Here is a 16,747-nt window from a genome sequence, read left to right as displayed (position 1 = left end):
TACAAAGTCTGCACAACAACGTGGTAAAAAAAACAAACATACAATACCACTTGGCCAGATTGTGGTGCTTTCACTACTCACAGGTCATCAAGTTTTGTGTTTATTCAATGTTGCTATGCTTTACTCTAAAACAATTGGTTGCCATAATAAATGTGTCATGACTTCACAAGTTTTCCTGTCAGATTAATTTCTTTAAGGCCATTTTGAAGTTTTTTGCTACTTGACCTAAAAATCTGTCATGTTTTAAACAAATTTGGGCAAACTCAAATGTGCGAGGGGTTATAACTGACTCCCCGGAAACCTCTTCGTCCTCCTACCCAGCCTTCCCCAGCTGATGGACGTGGTTCGCTCCAACTATGAGGCCATGATCGACCGGGCCCACGGAGGACCCAACTTCATGATGCACTCTGGGATTTCACAGGCTTCAGAGTATGATGACCCTCCAGGCCTGAGGGAGAAGGCAGAGTACCTCCTGAGGGAATGGGTCAACCTGTACCACTCAGCTGCTGCTGGCAGGGATAGCACCAAAGCTTTCTCTGCATTTGTTGGCCAGGTAAACGCTCTTCCTATCAGTTCAGTCAGTGCAAATGTTCAAAAGGCACGCTGAACTTTCTTCCTCATTTGTCTCCTTCTCTTTTTCCTCCAGATGCACCAGCAGGGCATCCTGAAGACCGATGACCTGATCACAAGGTTCTTCCGGCTGTGCACAGAAATGTGTGTGGAGATAAGCTATCGGGCACAGGCTGAGCAGCAGCACAACCCAGCAGCCAGTGCGGCCATCATCAGAGCAAAGTGTTACCACAACCTGGATGCCTTTGTTAGGCTCATAGCATTGCTGGTCAAACACTCTGGAGAGGCCACTAACACAGTGACAAAAATCAACCTCCTCAACAAGGTACAGCAGCAACAACAACAAATACCTGCTTCATCATCAGCGACAGAACAGCGCAAAATATAAACTATCATAGCGCATTATAGAAAATTGGTTGTCTGTGGTGATAATTAAACACTTTAGGAATGTCCATATGAGCTCAAATGTAGAAGTGGAGCTGTGATTTTTGCAGCGCTTTTCAACTGAATTATAATCTCAAGAGCCCACCAGATTGTGTGACTAGCTTTATTCTGCTCAAAATGGCAGGGTTACAAAGAATGCTACATAAATCAGGGATGTGTGTTGAAGACTTTTCAAACCTTTTTGACAGGGCTGATAACTTAATTCAACTACCTTGTTAAAACCTGGTGTGAAGAACCACTCTCCCTTATTGGAATAACTGTCTGAGCATCCACCCGATTTGACTGTTATCAGTCGCTTTAAGCACCATAGATGTGGGTCATCAGGGGCCTACTACGCCTACTACGTTGTGAAAGTGAAACTTAAAAGTAACACCTTCTTACATGTTGTAAAACTGAATGAAATGTTGCGTTTTGAACACAAACAAATAATCTTCTTTAGGTTTAGGCAAAAAAAAATAAAAAATGTAGGTCTTTAAGTAAAAAAACGTTAAGTTTAGGGAAAAACTGTGTTTTGGGTTAAAATGACTGAACACAAAGACAACTACACATTGTTGGTTTCACAGAAAATATAAATGCTCATCTCCTCGGTAGATACTGCTGGCAACCTTTGACCGGCTGGTTTACTGGATTCTGATTGGGCTCTACATTGTTCTTACAGGTGCTAGGTATCGTAGTTGGGGTGCTGATTCAGGACCATGATGTCCGTCAGACAGAATTCCAACAGCTGCCGTACCACCGCATTTTCATCATGCTGCTGTTGGAGCTCAACGCTCCCGAACATGTTCTGGAAACCATCAACTTTCAGACACTCACCGCCTTCTGGTAAGACATCCACATGGATCAATGGCTCAGCAAGTACTAATATTGTGCTCAAAATATTTTGGTCTATATTAGGGCTGTCAAAGTTAACGCATTAACGCAAATTTGTTTTAACGCCATGGCCATTTTCAGAGGGGTCCCTTGACCTCTGACCTCAAGATATGTGAATGAAAATGGGTTTTATGGGTACCCACGAGTCTCCCCTTTACAGACATGCCCACTTTATGATAATCACATGCAGTTTGGGGCAAGTCATGGTCACAATCATGCGATTAATCATGATTGAATATTTTAATCAATTGACAGCCCTAGTCTATATATGATTTGCTGCACTTTGGTTTGGACTCAACTCAACCTTTTTATGTGCAGCAATACCTTCCACATCCTGAGACCCACCAAAGCACCCGGCTTTGTGTACGCCTGGTTGGAACTCATCTCCCATCGCATCTTCATCGCCAGGATGCTGGCGCACACACCGCAGCAAAAGGTATGCAAGAATAAGACGAGACTATCTAATTTGCACAAATTTACATTAGTGTTAAAACATAAATGTTGCTGCTTTCCCTGTATTAGTGGTTTTTGAATTGTGGTTTAATAGACTGATGTTTTCTTCTAGGGTTGGCCCATGTACGCACAGCTGCTGATTGATCTCTTCAAGTACCTGGCCCCATTCCTGAGGAATGTAGAGCTCAACAAACCTATGCAAATCCTCTACAAGGTGCGCGCTCATTTTTCTTTAATGTATTAATAATGTAACAGCTGCCTGTATCAGAGTGAAATGTTTCTGTCCTTTTTGTTGTTTGCATTGAAACTTGGGCTGGGAGTGAGATGGTAGACCAGAACCAATATCATGACATTAATTCTATATCATAGCTGATTGTGTTGGAGTTTATTTTGGTAATTAATATTACAGTGTCATGGGGCTGCTTATGTCGCTGTAGGCTTATAGTCTTGTTAGTTGTTTCCTGTTAAATGTTTGGATTAGAAAACCTAAAACTAATCTCTTTGCTCCCCCCTGTCGTTTGTTATTATTGGCTGTTTCAGGGCACACTGCGAGTGCTCCTGGTCCTGCTGCATGACTTCCCAGAGTTCCTGTGTGACTACCATTATGGTTTCTGCGATGTCATCCCACCCAACTGCATCCAGCTCCGCAACCTCATCCTCAGTGCCTTTCCACGCAACATGAGGCTCCCAGACCCTTTCACACCCAATCTCAAGGTAGACAGACACTCACACTCACAACCTTTACATTTGGTATGGACACCTTACCATTTTGATTTTACAGTCTACAGAGGCAGGGTTTCTTCTGCCTTGTTGGAGCTTTGTTAAGACCGACAAGTGATCTCATAAATCTGTGTTTTATCAACACCTCGGCTGCAGGTGGACATGCTGAGTGAGATCAACATCGCGCCCCGTATCCTCACCAACTTCACAGGCGTTATGCCTTCCCAGTTCAAGAAGGATCTGGACTCCTATTTGAAGACTCGTTCACCAGTCACCTTCTTGTCTGAGCTGCGCAGCAACCTGCAGGTAGGCGCAGCGTCGACTCATTTTAAATTATTAGTATTAAGACTTCAACAAATGACAATACAATTTGGTGTTAATTTGTCACCTTTTTTTTTTGTGTCGCAGGTATCTAACGAGCCAGGAAACCGCTACAACATCCAGCTGATCAATGCTCTAGTGTTGTACGTAGGCACACAGGCAATCGCTCACATCCACAACAAGGGCAGCACCCCCTCCATGAGCACCATCACCCACTCGGCACACATGGACATCTTCCAGAACCTGGCCGTGGACCTGGACACTGAGGGTAAGGAGGCAGCGTACAAACCACATCAGTTTTCTGTCAAATAGTAGATAGCGTGCTGGGTAGTTCAAAGCTTTTTGCTGTGGGTTATGCTAATGGGGCATTCACACCAAACGTGAAGTGAGCTTTTCAAGCGGCACGATTACATACAAAGTCATTGCAAAGAGATTAGACGTAAGTTTGTGCCGGGCGCGTTGAGATTCTCCTGTCGTCACTGACGTCCTGACGTTGAATCAGAAATGGAGGAAACAAATATTGTAGCTGTTTGTGGGCACCCAGAGCTACGATGGTATCCGGACGTAACTCTGTGTACGTGTGTGTGTGTGTGTATAAACCACACACTGTCTTTGGTATAAACAACGTCTGTGCCCTACTTATGCCTAGATGACGTAATGTTGAGTGTTGATGGAGCAGCTGCATAGCCTGGCACTGATTGATCCAAACTCCATTCAGAAAACAATCATTTTAAAAGTTGTTTGTCGTCTTGCAGACAGACCTGACAAAGCATGAATTCAGACTTGTTACAAATCAACATCATTATGTAGTTGTTTTGGCGTCCTTTTGATTTGTTTATTGCGATTAAATCACAGCACAATCTGTTTATTTTGAGATCATACCACTATAGTGGCGTGTGGCTTGCTAGATAAAGATAACACATCTAGAACGAGTGATGCTGAACACAAATGATTTCAGCGGTCAAACTCGCGAGAGTAAAGCGAGGTGAAAATTTGCTCCGCGTTTGGTGGGAATGCAGCAGAAGTCACCCAGTCCTAAAAACGTCAACCTCCCATGCCACTTCTAAACAGTTTGACATTACATGGGTTTTCCCCGACTTCTGTGTGGGTTGCAAGTACATTTAACATTTTGTTTGTGCTACTGAAAGTGCTATTTTAAGAGCCAAATGAGGAAAAGCTACAACACACTTTGTTGTGTGTTTTTGGTGTTATCAGATTTTAGATGTTCAACAAAAGCAGGGCACTCTTGATCAGGTTTCATGTCTTTTCAGGTCGTTACCTGTTCTTGAACGCGATCGCCAATCAGCTGCGGTACCCAAACAGCCACACTCACTACTTCAGCTGCACCATGCTCTACCTGTTCGCTGAGGCCAACACCGAGGCCATCCAGGAGCAGATCACCAGGTGAGAAGAGTCTGTCTGAGTGACTTAATCATTTCAGCAGAAGGAATCCGTCGAACCATCACCAGGTTGGAAGTTCTAACTACATGTGCTGTTAGTTAAAATCTTCTCCTTCTCCTCCAGGGTTCTGTTGGAGAGGCTGATAGTGAACAGGCCTCACCCATGGGGTCTCCTCATCACCTTCATCGAGCTGATCAAGAATCCTGCCTTCAAGTTCTGGAGCCACGACTTTGTGCACTGTGCTCCTGAGATTGAAAAGTAGGTTGTCCTGTCATATTTGTTTGCAATAACTGAGCCTGCACAGACAATACTTGATAGCAGTATACATTCATTGTTGCTATTTTAGGGAGAGTTTTGATGATGATGATGATAATTAGGGGTGTCATGATTCTCCAAATCTTCGATTCGGTTTTCGATTTAAACATGCCATTGTTAGACTATGGGGTCTTGATTCGTAAAGATCAACAGATCATTGGTTTCATGCCCTGACAACTGTCATTTAACACTTTCAAATTATTCTTTTAAAAAAAGAATTGATATCCCTTTTTATTTAGAAAGTGTTTCAAAATTAGACTACAACAGTGTACAGTATTAAAAGCTGCAACTTTCAATATCAGTATCTGTGTGACCCACCTCAATACATAATCATTACAAAAACAAAACATAATTCCTTCTGCAGTGCTTAACAAGTGTGCTGTAATCTACAAAAATATGGTTTTGTTGTCATTTACTATCGCGCTTCTTTCTCTCCTCTCTTTTTTTCCCCCTCTCTCCTCTGATAGCTGTTTGTCACCGAGAGTGGAGGCAGATTCTGTGTGCGCTGAGACGACACTCGGCAGTCCCGCTAGCTTGTTGTTCTCGCTACCAATATCAGCTGCTCTTATTCAACAATGTTAAGCTGAAAAAAATTTGCATGTAGGCTGAAATTCAACCGTGGTGTTGTTCTGTCGGGAGATGCAGTGACTTAATGTTAATCCAAGTAAGAGTAGAAGAGCTATGAGTAAGGAAAAGTCACTAACTAAAGTCTGCTAGCTGCTAGGCTAATTCATGCATCTGTAAAATGCCATAGGCATATATAGGAAGTGCCCTGAGTACCGTAGCAACAATAACAGCCCACATTTCCCATCATGCCTGCCTAGTCCCGAGTGCTTGACTGAGTAGTTTTAAGTTTTCTGTTTTATGATCCAAAATGCAAATGTTTCTTGTGTTAGTGTTTGTAATGTAATGTGTTTGTTCAGAACATGGTGGCTTCTGTTGGTAATTGTGATTTTTGTGCTGGTTTTTATAGTTGTAGTGAGAGTGAGGTGGCGGTTACATTTCTTCAGATGTACACATCTAGGCGGGGGTGGAGTAAGATAAAATAATCGCTGATTCTGCTTTTGTTTTCGATGCTGGAGATTAGACGCCAATTTCGATCGATTTCCGATCAAGAAATCAAAATCGTGACACCCCTAATCACAATAAAAAGTTAAACTAATGTCAGCCTCATCTTCCACCGGTTATTCGTCTCTTTAACAGACATTCATGTTCTCACCTCTCCCGTCTCTGCTCAGGCTGTTCCAGTCAGTAGCCCAGTGCTGCATGGGGCAGAAGCAGGCCCAGCAGGTGATGGAGGGCACCGGTGCCAGCTAGCCTGTGTACCAGCCAGCTCGTAGCCCTCGGGAGAGATGCCGCGGCCTTGACCCACTCCCCCCACCACCACACACACACCTCTCTCTTTACTGTTGGCACTGGATAAACTGGCAACCACAAGTCATTTGAAATGTGGATGAAATGACTACTGCTCGCGGAACTGAAGAGTTAGATTTTTGTTTATCCCTCTGGGGCTGAATTGAGATGGAGAGAATGGATTGGGACATGCTGTTTAATATACTTTTTTTGATGCTTTGATGTAAATATTGGAAAAAAGGGAGAAACGGGAGAGTAGATGCGTGGAGAGCAATGCACATGTCAAATAAAAATGTATCCTGACATGTAAAGACATCAAAACATATTTTCACTCACTACCAAAGTCCTTGGTTTGCTTCCCTCCCACACAAATCCTTTTTTTCTGACTTTTTTTTTTTGCTTTCAGAGGCTGAATGGTAGATGATTGAAGAAAAAAAAAACGCTGCCTGCTACTTTCATTTGATTCCTTTTTATCCCAGAGTGGGACAGGAAGACGAAGTTTAGTCTCCCAGGTGGGGTGGGGGTCTACTCCTGGTGTGTCGGTGGAGACAGTTTTCTGATGGTTTGTCCATTTGAAACTGGCTCTGGAAGTCTCTCCCTGGCACTTGTAAATTGTGCAAAGTGACGGCGATATCGTATCTTGACGATTTGTACAAAGATCCAAATTGAAGAACAACAATAGAAGGACCAATACAGCCCATTTTGTAACATTTTGAATGTTTTGTAAATGTATTGGTCCATGTGTTGTATTTTGTAGTCCTTTCTAGTTTGCCTTTAGTTCTTGCTACTTAACTGCAGTATGCATACATACAGGAAATAAAGCATTCAAACTGCAAGGCATCTGTGTTCATTCAGGACTACATTGATGGTGCTTATATACCAAGTGTTTCAAAAGTAGGTATCTTTTTTTAAAAACATGATTTATATATATTAAATGATCATTATTTGAACTAATTTGTGAAAATCTGTATCCCTTCTTTTGAAACACTGTTTGTTAAATGTTTTTATTATAAAATGTGCTCTGTGTTGTAAATGCAGAAGACTGGGTGGTCCGCCATGCCTACACAGGATTAGAGGACTAGAAATTGTGACAAACGATAAACTGGTTAACTTTGGCATTACTTACAAAAAGACTCAATTTCTATTACTATATATGCAAAATTTGATTTTTTTTTATGTCTCAGCACTGGAGACAGCCGTGGCCGGGGGCATTGTTTTCGAGTTGTCCGTCTTTCCGTCCGCACGATAACGCCTTGAGCGAATTTCTTTAAATTTGGCACAAACGTCCACTTGGACTCAAGGATGAACCGATTCAATTTTGGTGGTCAAAGGTCACACCTTACAGCCATGCTATTTTTGTGAACGCGATATCTCAGGAACACCTCGAGGGAATTTCTCCAAATTCGGCATAAACCTTTTTTTTTTAAATGATATGAAATTAATGAAAAAAAAAAAAGAAAACCTCTCCCGACACGGAACAGGCTCTCTCCCAATAGGTCTGGGGTCTGTTCAGAATGGGCCAAGGGATGACAGAATACATCTCTGTCCCCAGGGCTTGGAGGCAGCTAAAGGAGGGTAACCCATCTCACGCAGCACAAGGAAAGCTTGGGAAACAACAAATACAAATAAAGACAAAATATAACATGGTCGGACCATGAGACTTCGTAAGCCACCCCTGCCATGAAAAATATAGTCCCCCCTGCACTTTTTTTTCTCTTCTCTAGACCCTTATACAACAAACTGCCCTGCACTGTTAACATCCCCCCCCACCCCTCCCTTCCAGCAACATTTGTCTCATTTTGCTTGTTTCCTCCGATTTGCCCCATCACGTTAATCCTGTCATGTCACCCATTGTATTTTATTTTGTCTTGTCAAGTATCACCTGTCTTGTCTTGCTTCACTAAATTTAAGAAAAAGAAAAAAGTCCACTTGGACTCTAGGATGAATCGATTAGGTTTTGGTGATCAAAGATCACTGACCTGACAAAACAAGTTTTTGGGCCAGAGCTCATATGCCAATTCTGACAATTTTACACCAATGTCTAACAGGATAAAATGATAAAGCAATGACATTTTGGACAGACATGGAGGTAAACTGCAACTTGACTGGTCGGCAGAGGCATACAACCTTTTTTTTTGGATGCTGACTATCGCAAATGATGCGCTCAATTATCCCAGTTTTATGTACAGATGATGGCATAACCTCTTGCATATCAACACTGGGATAGTGCATATTAACAGCAATGCAAAACAAGAACTGTTCAAAATCCAAATTTGTCTTCAGGAAAAACATTTATTGACAGTGTATTTTGAGACATTTTAGTTTCTCCCTTATATAAAAACCCAACTCGTCCTGTGGTGCGTCTCCCTGCTGTAGCTGGCGTCATGACTTGGTGAGCTCCATCAGTCTGTGCAGGATGCTCTTCTGTCCACAGCGTACCTGCAGGGCGTTCTGCTGCCTGCTGCTCAGTCCTTCAAGCGCTGCCTGGTCGCTGTTCACACCCTCTCCCTCCAAGTCTCCGTAGGACCTCGCAGTCAGACGGGCCGCTTCGTGAATTAGACATTTCCACGATGCCTTTAATCCAGGGAGACCCTCGTTAGAGAAAGCAAGGGAAATCTCTTCATCCTCATCTTCCTCCCATCCTTCATTATCTTTGAACTCTGAGAACTCCTCCTTCGACATGCACAGCACCTGAAAATACACAAAGCAAGAGTTGTGTTTCCAATTGACCCTTCCTAAGTCCCGCCCCTTTTTGCTCTGTGGTCCAATCACAGTTGAGCAAGCTTAGAACCCGGCAGAACCTCAGTCAATTTTCCACCTTTCCTGTTGGGTTATAGTGAGATATGCTACGTCTGTTCAAAGGTAACATCACTATGTAAGTCACATTACATTGGTGTCACAATCGACACATTATATTGTATGTAAATCAGTTACTACGAGGAACTTTCATTTTGTGTTGATGTTGGCGGTCCCTGTGGACGAAAGCGGTAGTGTTTCTGAGCACCAGAGTCCCTTTAGAAAACTTTATTTTACTGCAGCAGCAGAGTCCGACAGTCTGCCCCTGGCCGTCCTGGTTCTGGTTCTCCTGTGCCGCCCTTTTCTCCAGCGGACCCGGCAATACGGCCTGGTTCTCCAGCAGCGTGGTGTCAGTGTTGGCCCCCAGCGGGGACCGTCAGAGCAGCGAGGAGGAGCTGAAGGAGTTTCTGGTGAACCTGCATGATTTCATCTGATTTTGCTCCTTTGTTTATATTTTATCTGCTTCGTGCCACCCCGAAGTATGCTGAAGTGTGTTTCTTTTTTGTCAAGCTTGTCCGACCTAGCAACAGTAACTATGGGGGGGCGGGACTTAGGCTCGGTCTATAACAGCCGTTCCTCAAATATTCATCTTGTGTGTGGTTTTCCAGGTTTTGTGCAGTGTGCAAGCAAACAGATGTATTTTAAATTTTAAACAGCACTGTCGCGGGTACCTCCTCACCTTGAGCGCAGTATGTAGCTCTGTGTCTGTGAGGCAGCCCTGTTTGCCAAAGACGAAGGCTCCTTTCTCTTGCATCACTTCACACAGCATCTCCCACTGCTCCTCCTTCAGCTGCCGTTCCAGGTCAGACTGAATACCTGGGAAAAGAAGAAGAAGAAGCACAATCTTAACAGGGGGTTGTATTTGGATGAACATCAAAAGCATTCATGGTCTCATCTCATTTCTCTAACATGTCTCTCTTGTGCTACTGTAATTTGTCAATTCTTCAAAGAAATCTGTCCATCTCGTCACCTTGTGTGGCGACTTCGTAGAGGTTGGCGATTGGGATGTCGGCGGTGTCGTTGCTGTTGCTTTGATGCGGCTCCGTGAAGCCGTACATGTGCAGCAGCTGCCAGTTGGCCATCTGCCCGTAGGTGTTAAACACTTCCTCTCCTTTATGAACGGGGCGCACGCAAACCATCTTCAAACTGTCCTGAGAAATATGACAGAGAGACGAGAAGAAGTGTTAACTTATTAGCATATTGCATTTTGTTCTGGCTTTTTTGTGCAGTTAATTCACAGTTTAGGCCTCAATGTTAAATATACTCTTTATTTAACCTAAACAAACTTCCTCACCTTTCAGTGAGGTGCTTTCACCACAGACTGTATATATAGATCATATACTGTATATGAAGATGGACGACGCGTCTCCACTTTCTCCCACTGTACAAAAGTGAAGCCAAAATATACCGGATGCTAAATTAAGAATCCTACTATAGCTATAGTGATACTCTGCCTCTGACTGGCTAGTACTCACTGCTCACCGGTTTAGGCAACAAAACTACAATTTCTTTAGGTTTAGGCAACAAAATTACAACTTCAGTTAAGTTTAGGGAAAAACACTGTTTTGGGTTAAAATAACTAACACAAAGACAACTACATGTTGTTGGTTTCATACAGGATGCAAACTCCGGTCTCCATCCATTGGGTGCCTGACCTCCACCCCTTGTGGAGTTTTACACTGTTTATACTACAGCGCCTCACTTCCGCTTCAGCCATAATTACTACGGTCGCTAGAGGTCGCTGCCGTATTCTTTTATACCTTCTTTCAGTGATCTACCATGGGAATAGATGATAAAACCTACTGGTGGGTGTAGTAGGCCCCTATTGACCCACATCTATGGGGCTTATAGGGACTGATAACGCCTATTTAATAGCCTGACAACAGTAGCTGTTTGGCTAGAAAGACGCAACAACTAACCATAATGTCTCTATAACTACATTTATGATCAAATTGACACATGTTCTATTACAGACTGGTGACGGTTATGGAAAGTTAAAGTTACATCTCCTCTCTCGTACAATTTCAGAGCTTCCGGCTCCACTCAGAGCAGCTGTCAATCACAGCTGTCGATCATGACGTCTCACCCCATTTTTATAGCATCGAATGATTAATTAAAACCAAACGTAACGGGCTTTATGAGCTATACTGCAGCCAGCCACCAGGGGGTGATTGAGATGTTTTGGCTTCACTTTTGGGGAACCGTCATGTCGTCCATCTTTATATACAGTCTATGGTTTTCACTGATAAGAAAGCTGTTCTGGCAAACTATACAAAATATCAAATCCAGACATTTTAAACAAGAACAAGTCCATCAATATAAGCAGTGGATGTGTCCCCTAACCGGTGTAAACTCCAGATTAGCATTGTGATTGGACACATGGTTAAGCATGTCGGCCATGGGAACCATCATCGGTGGGTTTGGGGCCTTCTCCTCCTCCTCCTCCTCCTCCTCCTCATCATCGTCGTCTTCATCATCCTCCTCTACCTGTGGCTCTTGGAAACTAACGAGAGGAAGAAGAACAGAGAGGGGATGGTGGAAGGGACAAAAGGAGATAACGGTTGAATATAGAGGGACAACGAAGAAAAGCAATCCAAATACTTTATGCACAGGAGCGTATTTTGTCCGATGCTCTCTAACCTGTAGGCCATGACAAAGGCCACCAGCTTTGTGTACAGTTCCAGTGTATGCGTGTCGGGGTTCCAGAGGTCAGGATGCTTGGTGATGAAGGGAAGAACCACGTCTGTGTATTCCCTCTGGATGTTAGTCAAGTCTGTGTCCACGGCCTCTGGAATACCTGTTCCCTTCAACAGTCTGTCTCTCTCCTCTTTAGACCTGAACGGATGAACTATAAATTACTGCGAAGAACGCACCATCAAGGGACAACCCACTTGAACTCTAGGATGGGGTTTAGACACTGATTTATTTCTTACCAGAACATGGGGTGGTCCAGTGTCTTGAAGTCGGTCCACAGAGAGAGGTAGGGTCTCCAGTGGGACTGTGGAGATGTATATTCATACAGCAGAGTCAGCAGCAGGGAAACCCAGCCAGATGAGCTCTCCAGGGATGACCTCTCTGTGAAGGGTTAAAGGAGAAACGGAGAGGTTACAAACAAGGGAGGGACGACACAGGCAGCTTCAATCTCGGGAAAGCTTCTTTGTAATTATAACTGTCACCTTTCTCCAGCAGGGCAGAGAGCTTGGTTGTTTCCTGGTGGAGAAGAGCTGATCTGGGGACGGTGAATAAAACCTCCCCTTCCTCTATGTTGTCCGTAGCCAGCATCCCATACTCCGCCACTGTTCCCTCTTTACTCACACACACCTACAGACAGAGAGACATCCTATTTAATGTCTGAGACTGGGATCAATTCAGCTAAATGAGTGAAGCGCACCTTCATCAGAAACCTTTGTCAAATATTGAACAATGAAAAAATGGCAGGAAAAAAAACAGACAAACAGGCCCAGTGATTGATTAAAGCGGCAGTAGGCAGAATGTTTTTGGCATCATCACAAATATTCAATAATAACCTTTCAGCATATTGTAATTCAAGTGTTCTGAGAGATAACTAGACTTCTGCACCTCCTCATGGCTCTGTTTTCAGGCTTTAAAAAAATCTAGCCTGTGGCGGGAGACTTTGGCCAATCACAGGTCATTTTAGAGAGAAAGCGTTTCTATTGGCTGTTTATTCAATGGAGGCAGCTGTCAATCACTCGCAAAGTCCGATCAAACGGTCAAACTAGGCAGCGCTGATCAAATATTAATCATTCTGTTACTGTAATGACTATTTCTTGCATATAATGTTTTCAGAAACATCTCATATTGTACTGTTTAGCTGTAAAATGAGAAAGTTCGCTCCAGCTGGTGGGCGCTGCTTGGTATTTCCTCAACTGATCTCAACATGGCTGCCGGGTCACACACTTTCTCATTTTACAGCAAAACAGTACACTACAAGATGTTTCTGACAACATTTTACGCGAGAAGCGTGCATTACAGAGACAGAATATTAATTCATGTTTGATCAGCGCTGCCTAGTTTGACCGTTTGATCGGAGTTTGCGAGTGATTGACAGCTGCTCAGAGACGGCAAGGCTCCAGCTCGGCTCTGATTGGTTGTTTTCCTCCGATCTCTGAAATCATGCAGCTGCCATTAGGAGCACCAGAGGACACCAGAGGACACAAAGACACATGATTTTTTTTTCAGATTATCTGTCTCATGCACTACTGTCAGGATATAGTGACTGCTTTATAAAAACAACTTTTTTAAATTATATTTCTACCTACTGCTGCTTTAACTGAACAAAGTCAGTGACAGAAATGACAGGGACCAGACTGCAGGTTGTGATAATAACAATAACATACCTTATTGCTGAGGACCAGGCCGACCCTGTTGCACCACTGTAGGAAGTTCTGCAGCGGATTGATCTCGGTACCATCATCTACCTGTCAGCGCATGGATACACATCAATAATAGGACCAGGCATGTGTGATCCACGTGCTGTGGTGCATTTGGTTTAACTGTGAAACTACAGTGAGATAGAGTAGCTTAAGCCCCTTTACTACAATTTACTACAAATAACTCTGAAAACGAATAGCAGCAACAGCAGCTGGACTACAGACTGACACTGCGTTAATAACTTTGGCTAGTTGGTTTAAGTAGAACTTTACCACACATTAATGAGACATACAGAAAACACAGCATGCACCAGTATAGCAGCTATTCACACATGAAGCCCACTGCACGTTAGATCAATTAGACACACACAGACACACATGTGCAAACAGCTCGAGTATAATCTTTGTTTTTTTGGTTAAAACTGATTAAATTGTAACCTTTGGTCGTTTCGCTTTGGTTGCCATCTTGTAAATGTGTTTCCACAGCAAGGACCTGGCAGCATGGACTTGTTCAGGCGCTGATGAGGCTGCTGCTAAACCAAAGAGTATAGCAGCAAAGAGACGAATCTCCGGTGTTTTTTTGACAACAGCCTCTGCCGCCATTTTGGACTGAAAACGCCGTATTGTATCTATAACGTTCTACTGTTCAACGCAGGATATTTCGGTAGAATATGACAATAGAAGAGAAATAAGCGTGTTTTACTTTTGTAGGGCACTTTTTTAGACGGACGTTTTATTCGCCTTTGGTAGTCGCTTTCAGTCCAAAATGGTGGAAGCGTAACTCTGCTGCTGGGCGTGATGTTGCCATGGAACGAACCATTGAGTTTCACATCTTGGCAATAGACGATCTTTGTGCTAACGTTAGCCCCAAGCTAAGAAGAGATGGGTTAAGTTTGACCCCCACGTGGACTTACAGGCAGCTAATGAATTTGTCTCTTTATACATTCATGAGTTAGACAGTATAGTTTTTTTCAATAGACTTTATTTGAAATTTGTGAACAATAAAAAGATCAATTAATTAAACTGATACATAGGTAAAAAATACATTTAAAAAAATGACAAAAACAAACAAACAAAAAATTAAATAAAAAAAGTAACATTAGATGGTATAGTTTTTGTACCTGGCTTGAAATGAGGGAATCTGTATATGTATATATATATATATATATATATATATATATATAAATAGATTTTATTTTATTTAATTGTTTTTAATTTTATTTTTTTACTTGTGTATATTCTTTTTACTTACTTATCTATTTTTTTGTGAATAATGTTTTTCCTGTATCTATACTGGCTTATTTTATATTAATATTAGGTTTGTTATGTTTCTTTGTACCGAGAAGGTTATTATTGGGGACGTTTGTAAATGTTTGTTCTGTTGTTTCAAAATGAACAAAAATATATATATAATATTGAAAGAAAAAAATGATAATCAAAAGACTTGATTTATTTATGTGAACAATACAAAGATCAATTAATTAAACTACTACATAGGTAAAAAAAAAAAAATACATACAAAAAAAATGACAAAAAACAAAAACAAACAAACAAAAAATGAAATAAAAAAGTAACATTAGCTATTTTTTGTACCTGGCTTTAAATGAGGGAATCTGTGTAATATGACGATTGATGTGTGACCCATCATGAGCATATAAGGACAAGCATTCCAGTCATTTGTGACAGCTTTATGAAATAAGTGCCTGAAATCGGTGGATTAGCACAAAAGCTATAAGCATTATTCTGACATTCTTATTTGTTTTTACAAATACGAATATTTGGTTTGATATGCAATTTAATGATTGTTCTCATAGTGTGATAGTGTGCTGTTTTCCTCCTGATGACCACTAGTTGGTGTTGTTCAGTCAGCCCTAGGACACCAGCCTGCCACATCACCAGTCTGACAGGTCTTCATGGTACTTTCAAACAGCTGTTCACTATTGCAACAGCTGGCTCGTTGGTCTAGGGGTATGATTCTCGCTTTGGGTGCGAGAGGTCCCGGGTTCAAATCCCGGACGAGCCCTGCTTTTATCCAAAAGTCATTCATTCAAGGTCATAATTAAACCTACATATGACCCATGCTGACAGATTATAACAATTACTGTCAGAATTCATTCACACCAACACAAAACTCAAGTCTGGAGCTTCCAGAGGATACACACAATTAAAGACAATTTAACATGCAATAAATAAATATAAAAGGCTGGAATTTATGTGCTAAGTATTAGCCCACAGTATTTCAGTCGTATCTACGTGATGAGACCTAAGAAAAGGACACGCATAGCTAAACATAAAACATGTTTCTTTTCTCTCCTCAAATGTGTCCCATCAGGCTCTTACACAAACTATCTCTACTTTGACCTACCATGTTTGATACTCAATCAATTTCATTTGTCACATGTAATCATAAAAGGTACAATTCCAGTGAAGTGTAATCCTTCATTTTGTACATTAAAAGAGTTTGAATAGAATAGGACTAGTAATAGATATATGGTATGATTGACTGGGGCTGGCCTGGTGTATCCGGTACTCCCAACCTCACCAGGGACAAAAGGCTGTTATCTGGGTGGTGATCCTTAAAGCTGCAGTATGTATCTTTGAACAAATATGATCAAACGTTATTTTTATAAAACTGTCACTATATCGGGACAGTAGTGCATTAGACAGATAAATAAAATATAGGCATTTGCAAGATTTCACCGTGCCCGAAGGAAAACAACCAATCAGAACCGAGCAGTCTCTGAAGCAGCTGTCAATCACTCGCAAACTCCTGATCAAACTGTAAAACTAGGCAGCGCTGATCAAATATGAATCAATATTCTGTTACTGTATTGACAATTTTGTGCCTCAAATGTTTAGATAGGAACGCATGGAACAAACATTTGATAACTATAAAATCAACTAGTAACACAGTAGCAGTTGTTGTAGAAATAGTTGAAGTTGTTACAGTTGTAGCTATAGTAGTTGCTGCAGTAGGCTACCTGTTGTAGTAACGTCAGTAGTAGTTGTAGTAACCATAAAAAAGTCATGCTATGGTATGTCATACAAAATGCCCTACAAATATCATAGTATAGTATCTCATAAAAACGTTTTTTTTTTTTTAAAGTATACCT

General features: G+C 41.9%; 2 protein-coding genes and 1 non-coding gene across 11 annotated transcripts in view; 2 read left to right on the top strand and 1 right to left on the bottom strand.

Moving 5' to 3' along the window:
- Window positions 1–7,283, top strand: part of cnot1 (CCR4-NOT transcription complex, subunit 1) — a 30,622-nt gene extending 23,339 nt beyond the window's left edge. For 6 of the 9 annotated variants that reach the window (XM_037766124.1, XM_037766123.1, XM_037766121.1 and 3 more), the window contains exons 39-49: window positions 322–553; window positions 647–895; window positions 1,673–1,836; window positions 2,203–2,320; window positions 2,450–2,551; window positions 2,878–3,051; window positions 3,214–3,363; window positions 3,466–3,646; window positions 4,650–4,782; window positions 4,903–5,037; window positions 5,562–6,256. In XM_037766124.1, coding sequence (XP_037622052.1) covers window positions 322–553; window positions 647–895; window positions 1,673–1,836; window positions 2,203–2,320; window positions 2,450–2,551; window positions 2,878–3,051; window positions 3,214–3,363; window positions 3,466–3,646; window positions 4,650–4,782; window positions 4,903–5,037; window positions 5,562–5,676 — 1,753 coding nt within the window. In that variant the 3' untranslated portion in view covers window positions 5,677–6,256. Of the gene's footprint in view, window positions 1–321; window positions 554–646; window positions 896–1,672; window positions 1,837–2,202; window positions 2,321–2,449; window positions 2,552–2,877; window positions 3,052–3,213; window positions 3,364–3,465; window positions 3,647–4,649; window positions 4,783–4,902; window positions 5,038–5,561; window positions 6,257–6,332 lie in introns of those variants that run through there. The other 3 variants (XM_037766127.1, XM_037766126.1, XM_037766125.1) reach the window with 1 other exon arrangement.
- A 1,436-nt stretch (window positions 7,284–8,719) lies between these two features.
- On the bottom strand, window positions 8,720–14,474 carry setd6 (SET domain containing 6, protein lysine methyltransferase). Its single transcript, XM_037768667.1, has 9 exons — window positions 14,073–14,474; window positions 13,602–13,682; window positions 12,420–12,564; window positions 12,177–12,318; window positions 11,884–12,078; window positions 11,587–11,746; window positions 10,214–10,394; window positions 9,923–10,059; window positions 8,720–9,138 (listed from the first exon to the last, which is right to left on the bottom strand). The coding sequence occupies exons 1-9, from the start codon at window positions 14,235–14,237 to the stop codon at window positions 8,830–8,832; spliced, it is 1,515 nt and encodes a 504-aa protein (XP_037624595.1). The 5' UTR covers window positions 14,238–14,474; the 3' UTR covers window positions 8,720–8,829.
- A 1,111-nt stretch (window positions 14,475–15,585) lies between these two features.
- trnap-ugg lies at window positions 15,586–15,657 on the top strand. Its single transcript has one exon. It is a non-coding gene; the product is annotated as a tRNA-Pro (tRNA).
- Window positions 15,658–16,747: the final 1,090 nt, after the last annotated feature.

This window comes from Sebastes umbrosus, chromosome 4 (genome assembly GCF_015220745.1).
Source record: "Sebastes umbrosus isolate fSebUmb1 chromosome 4, fSebUmb1.pri, whole genome shotgun sequence".
Classification (NCBI taxonomy): Eukaryota; Metazoa; Chordata; class Actinopteri; order Perciformes; family Sebastidae; genus Sebastes; species Sebastes umbrosus.
This window is presented reverse-complemented; position numbering and strand designations above follow the sequence as displayed.

Coding starts and splice junctions, on each gene's coding strand:
- setd6 (XM_037768667.1), bottom strand. CDS start 14,237: ATGGCGGCAGAGGCTGTTGTCAAAAAAACACCGGAGATTCGTCTCTTT. Junction 13,683..14,072: donor CCAAAGCGAAACGACCAAAG/GTTACAATTTAA, acceptor ATGCGCTGACAG/GTAGATGATGGTACCGAGAT. Junction 9,139..9,922: donor AGCTACATACTGCGCTCAAG/GTGAGGAGGTAC, acceptor GTGTATTTTCAG/GTGCTGTGCATGTCGAAGGA.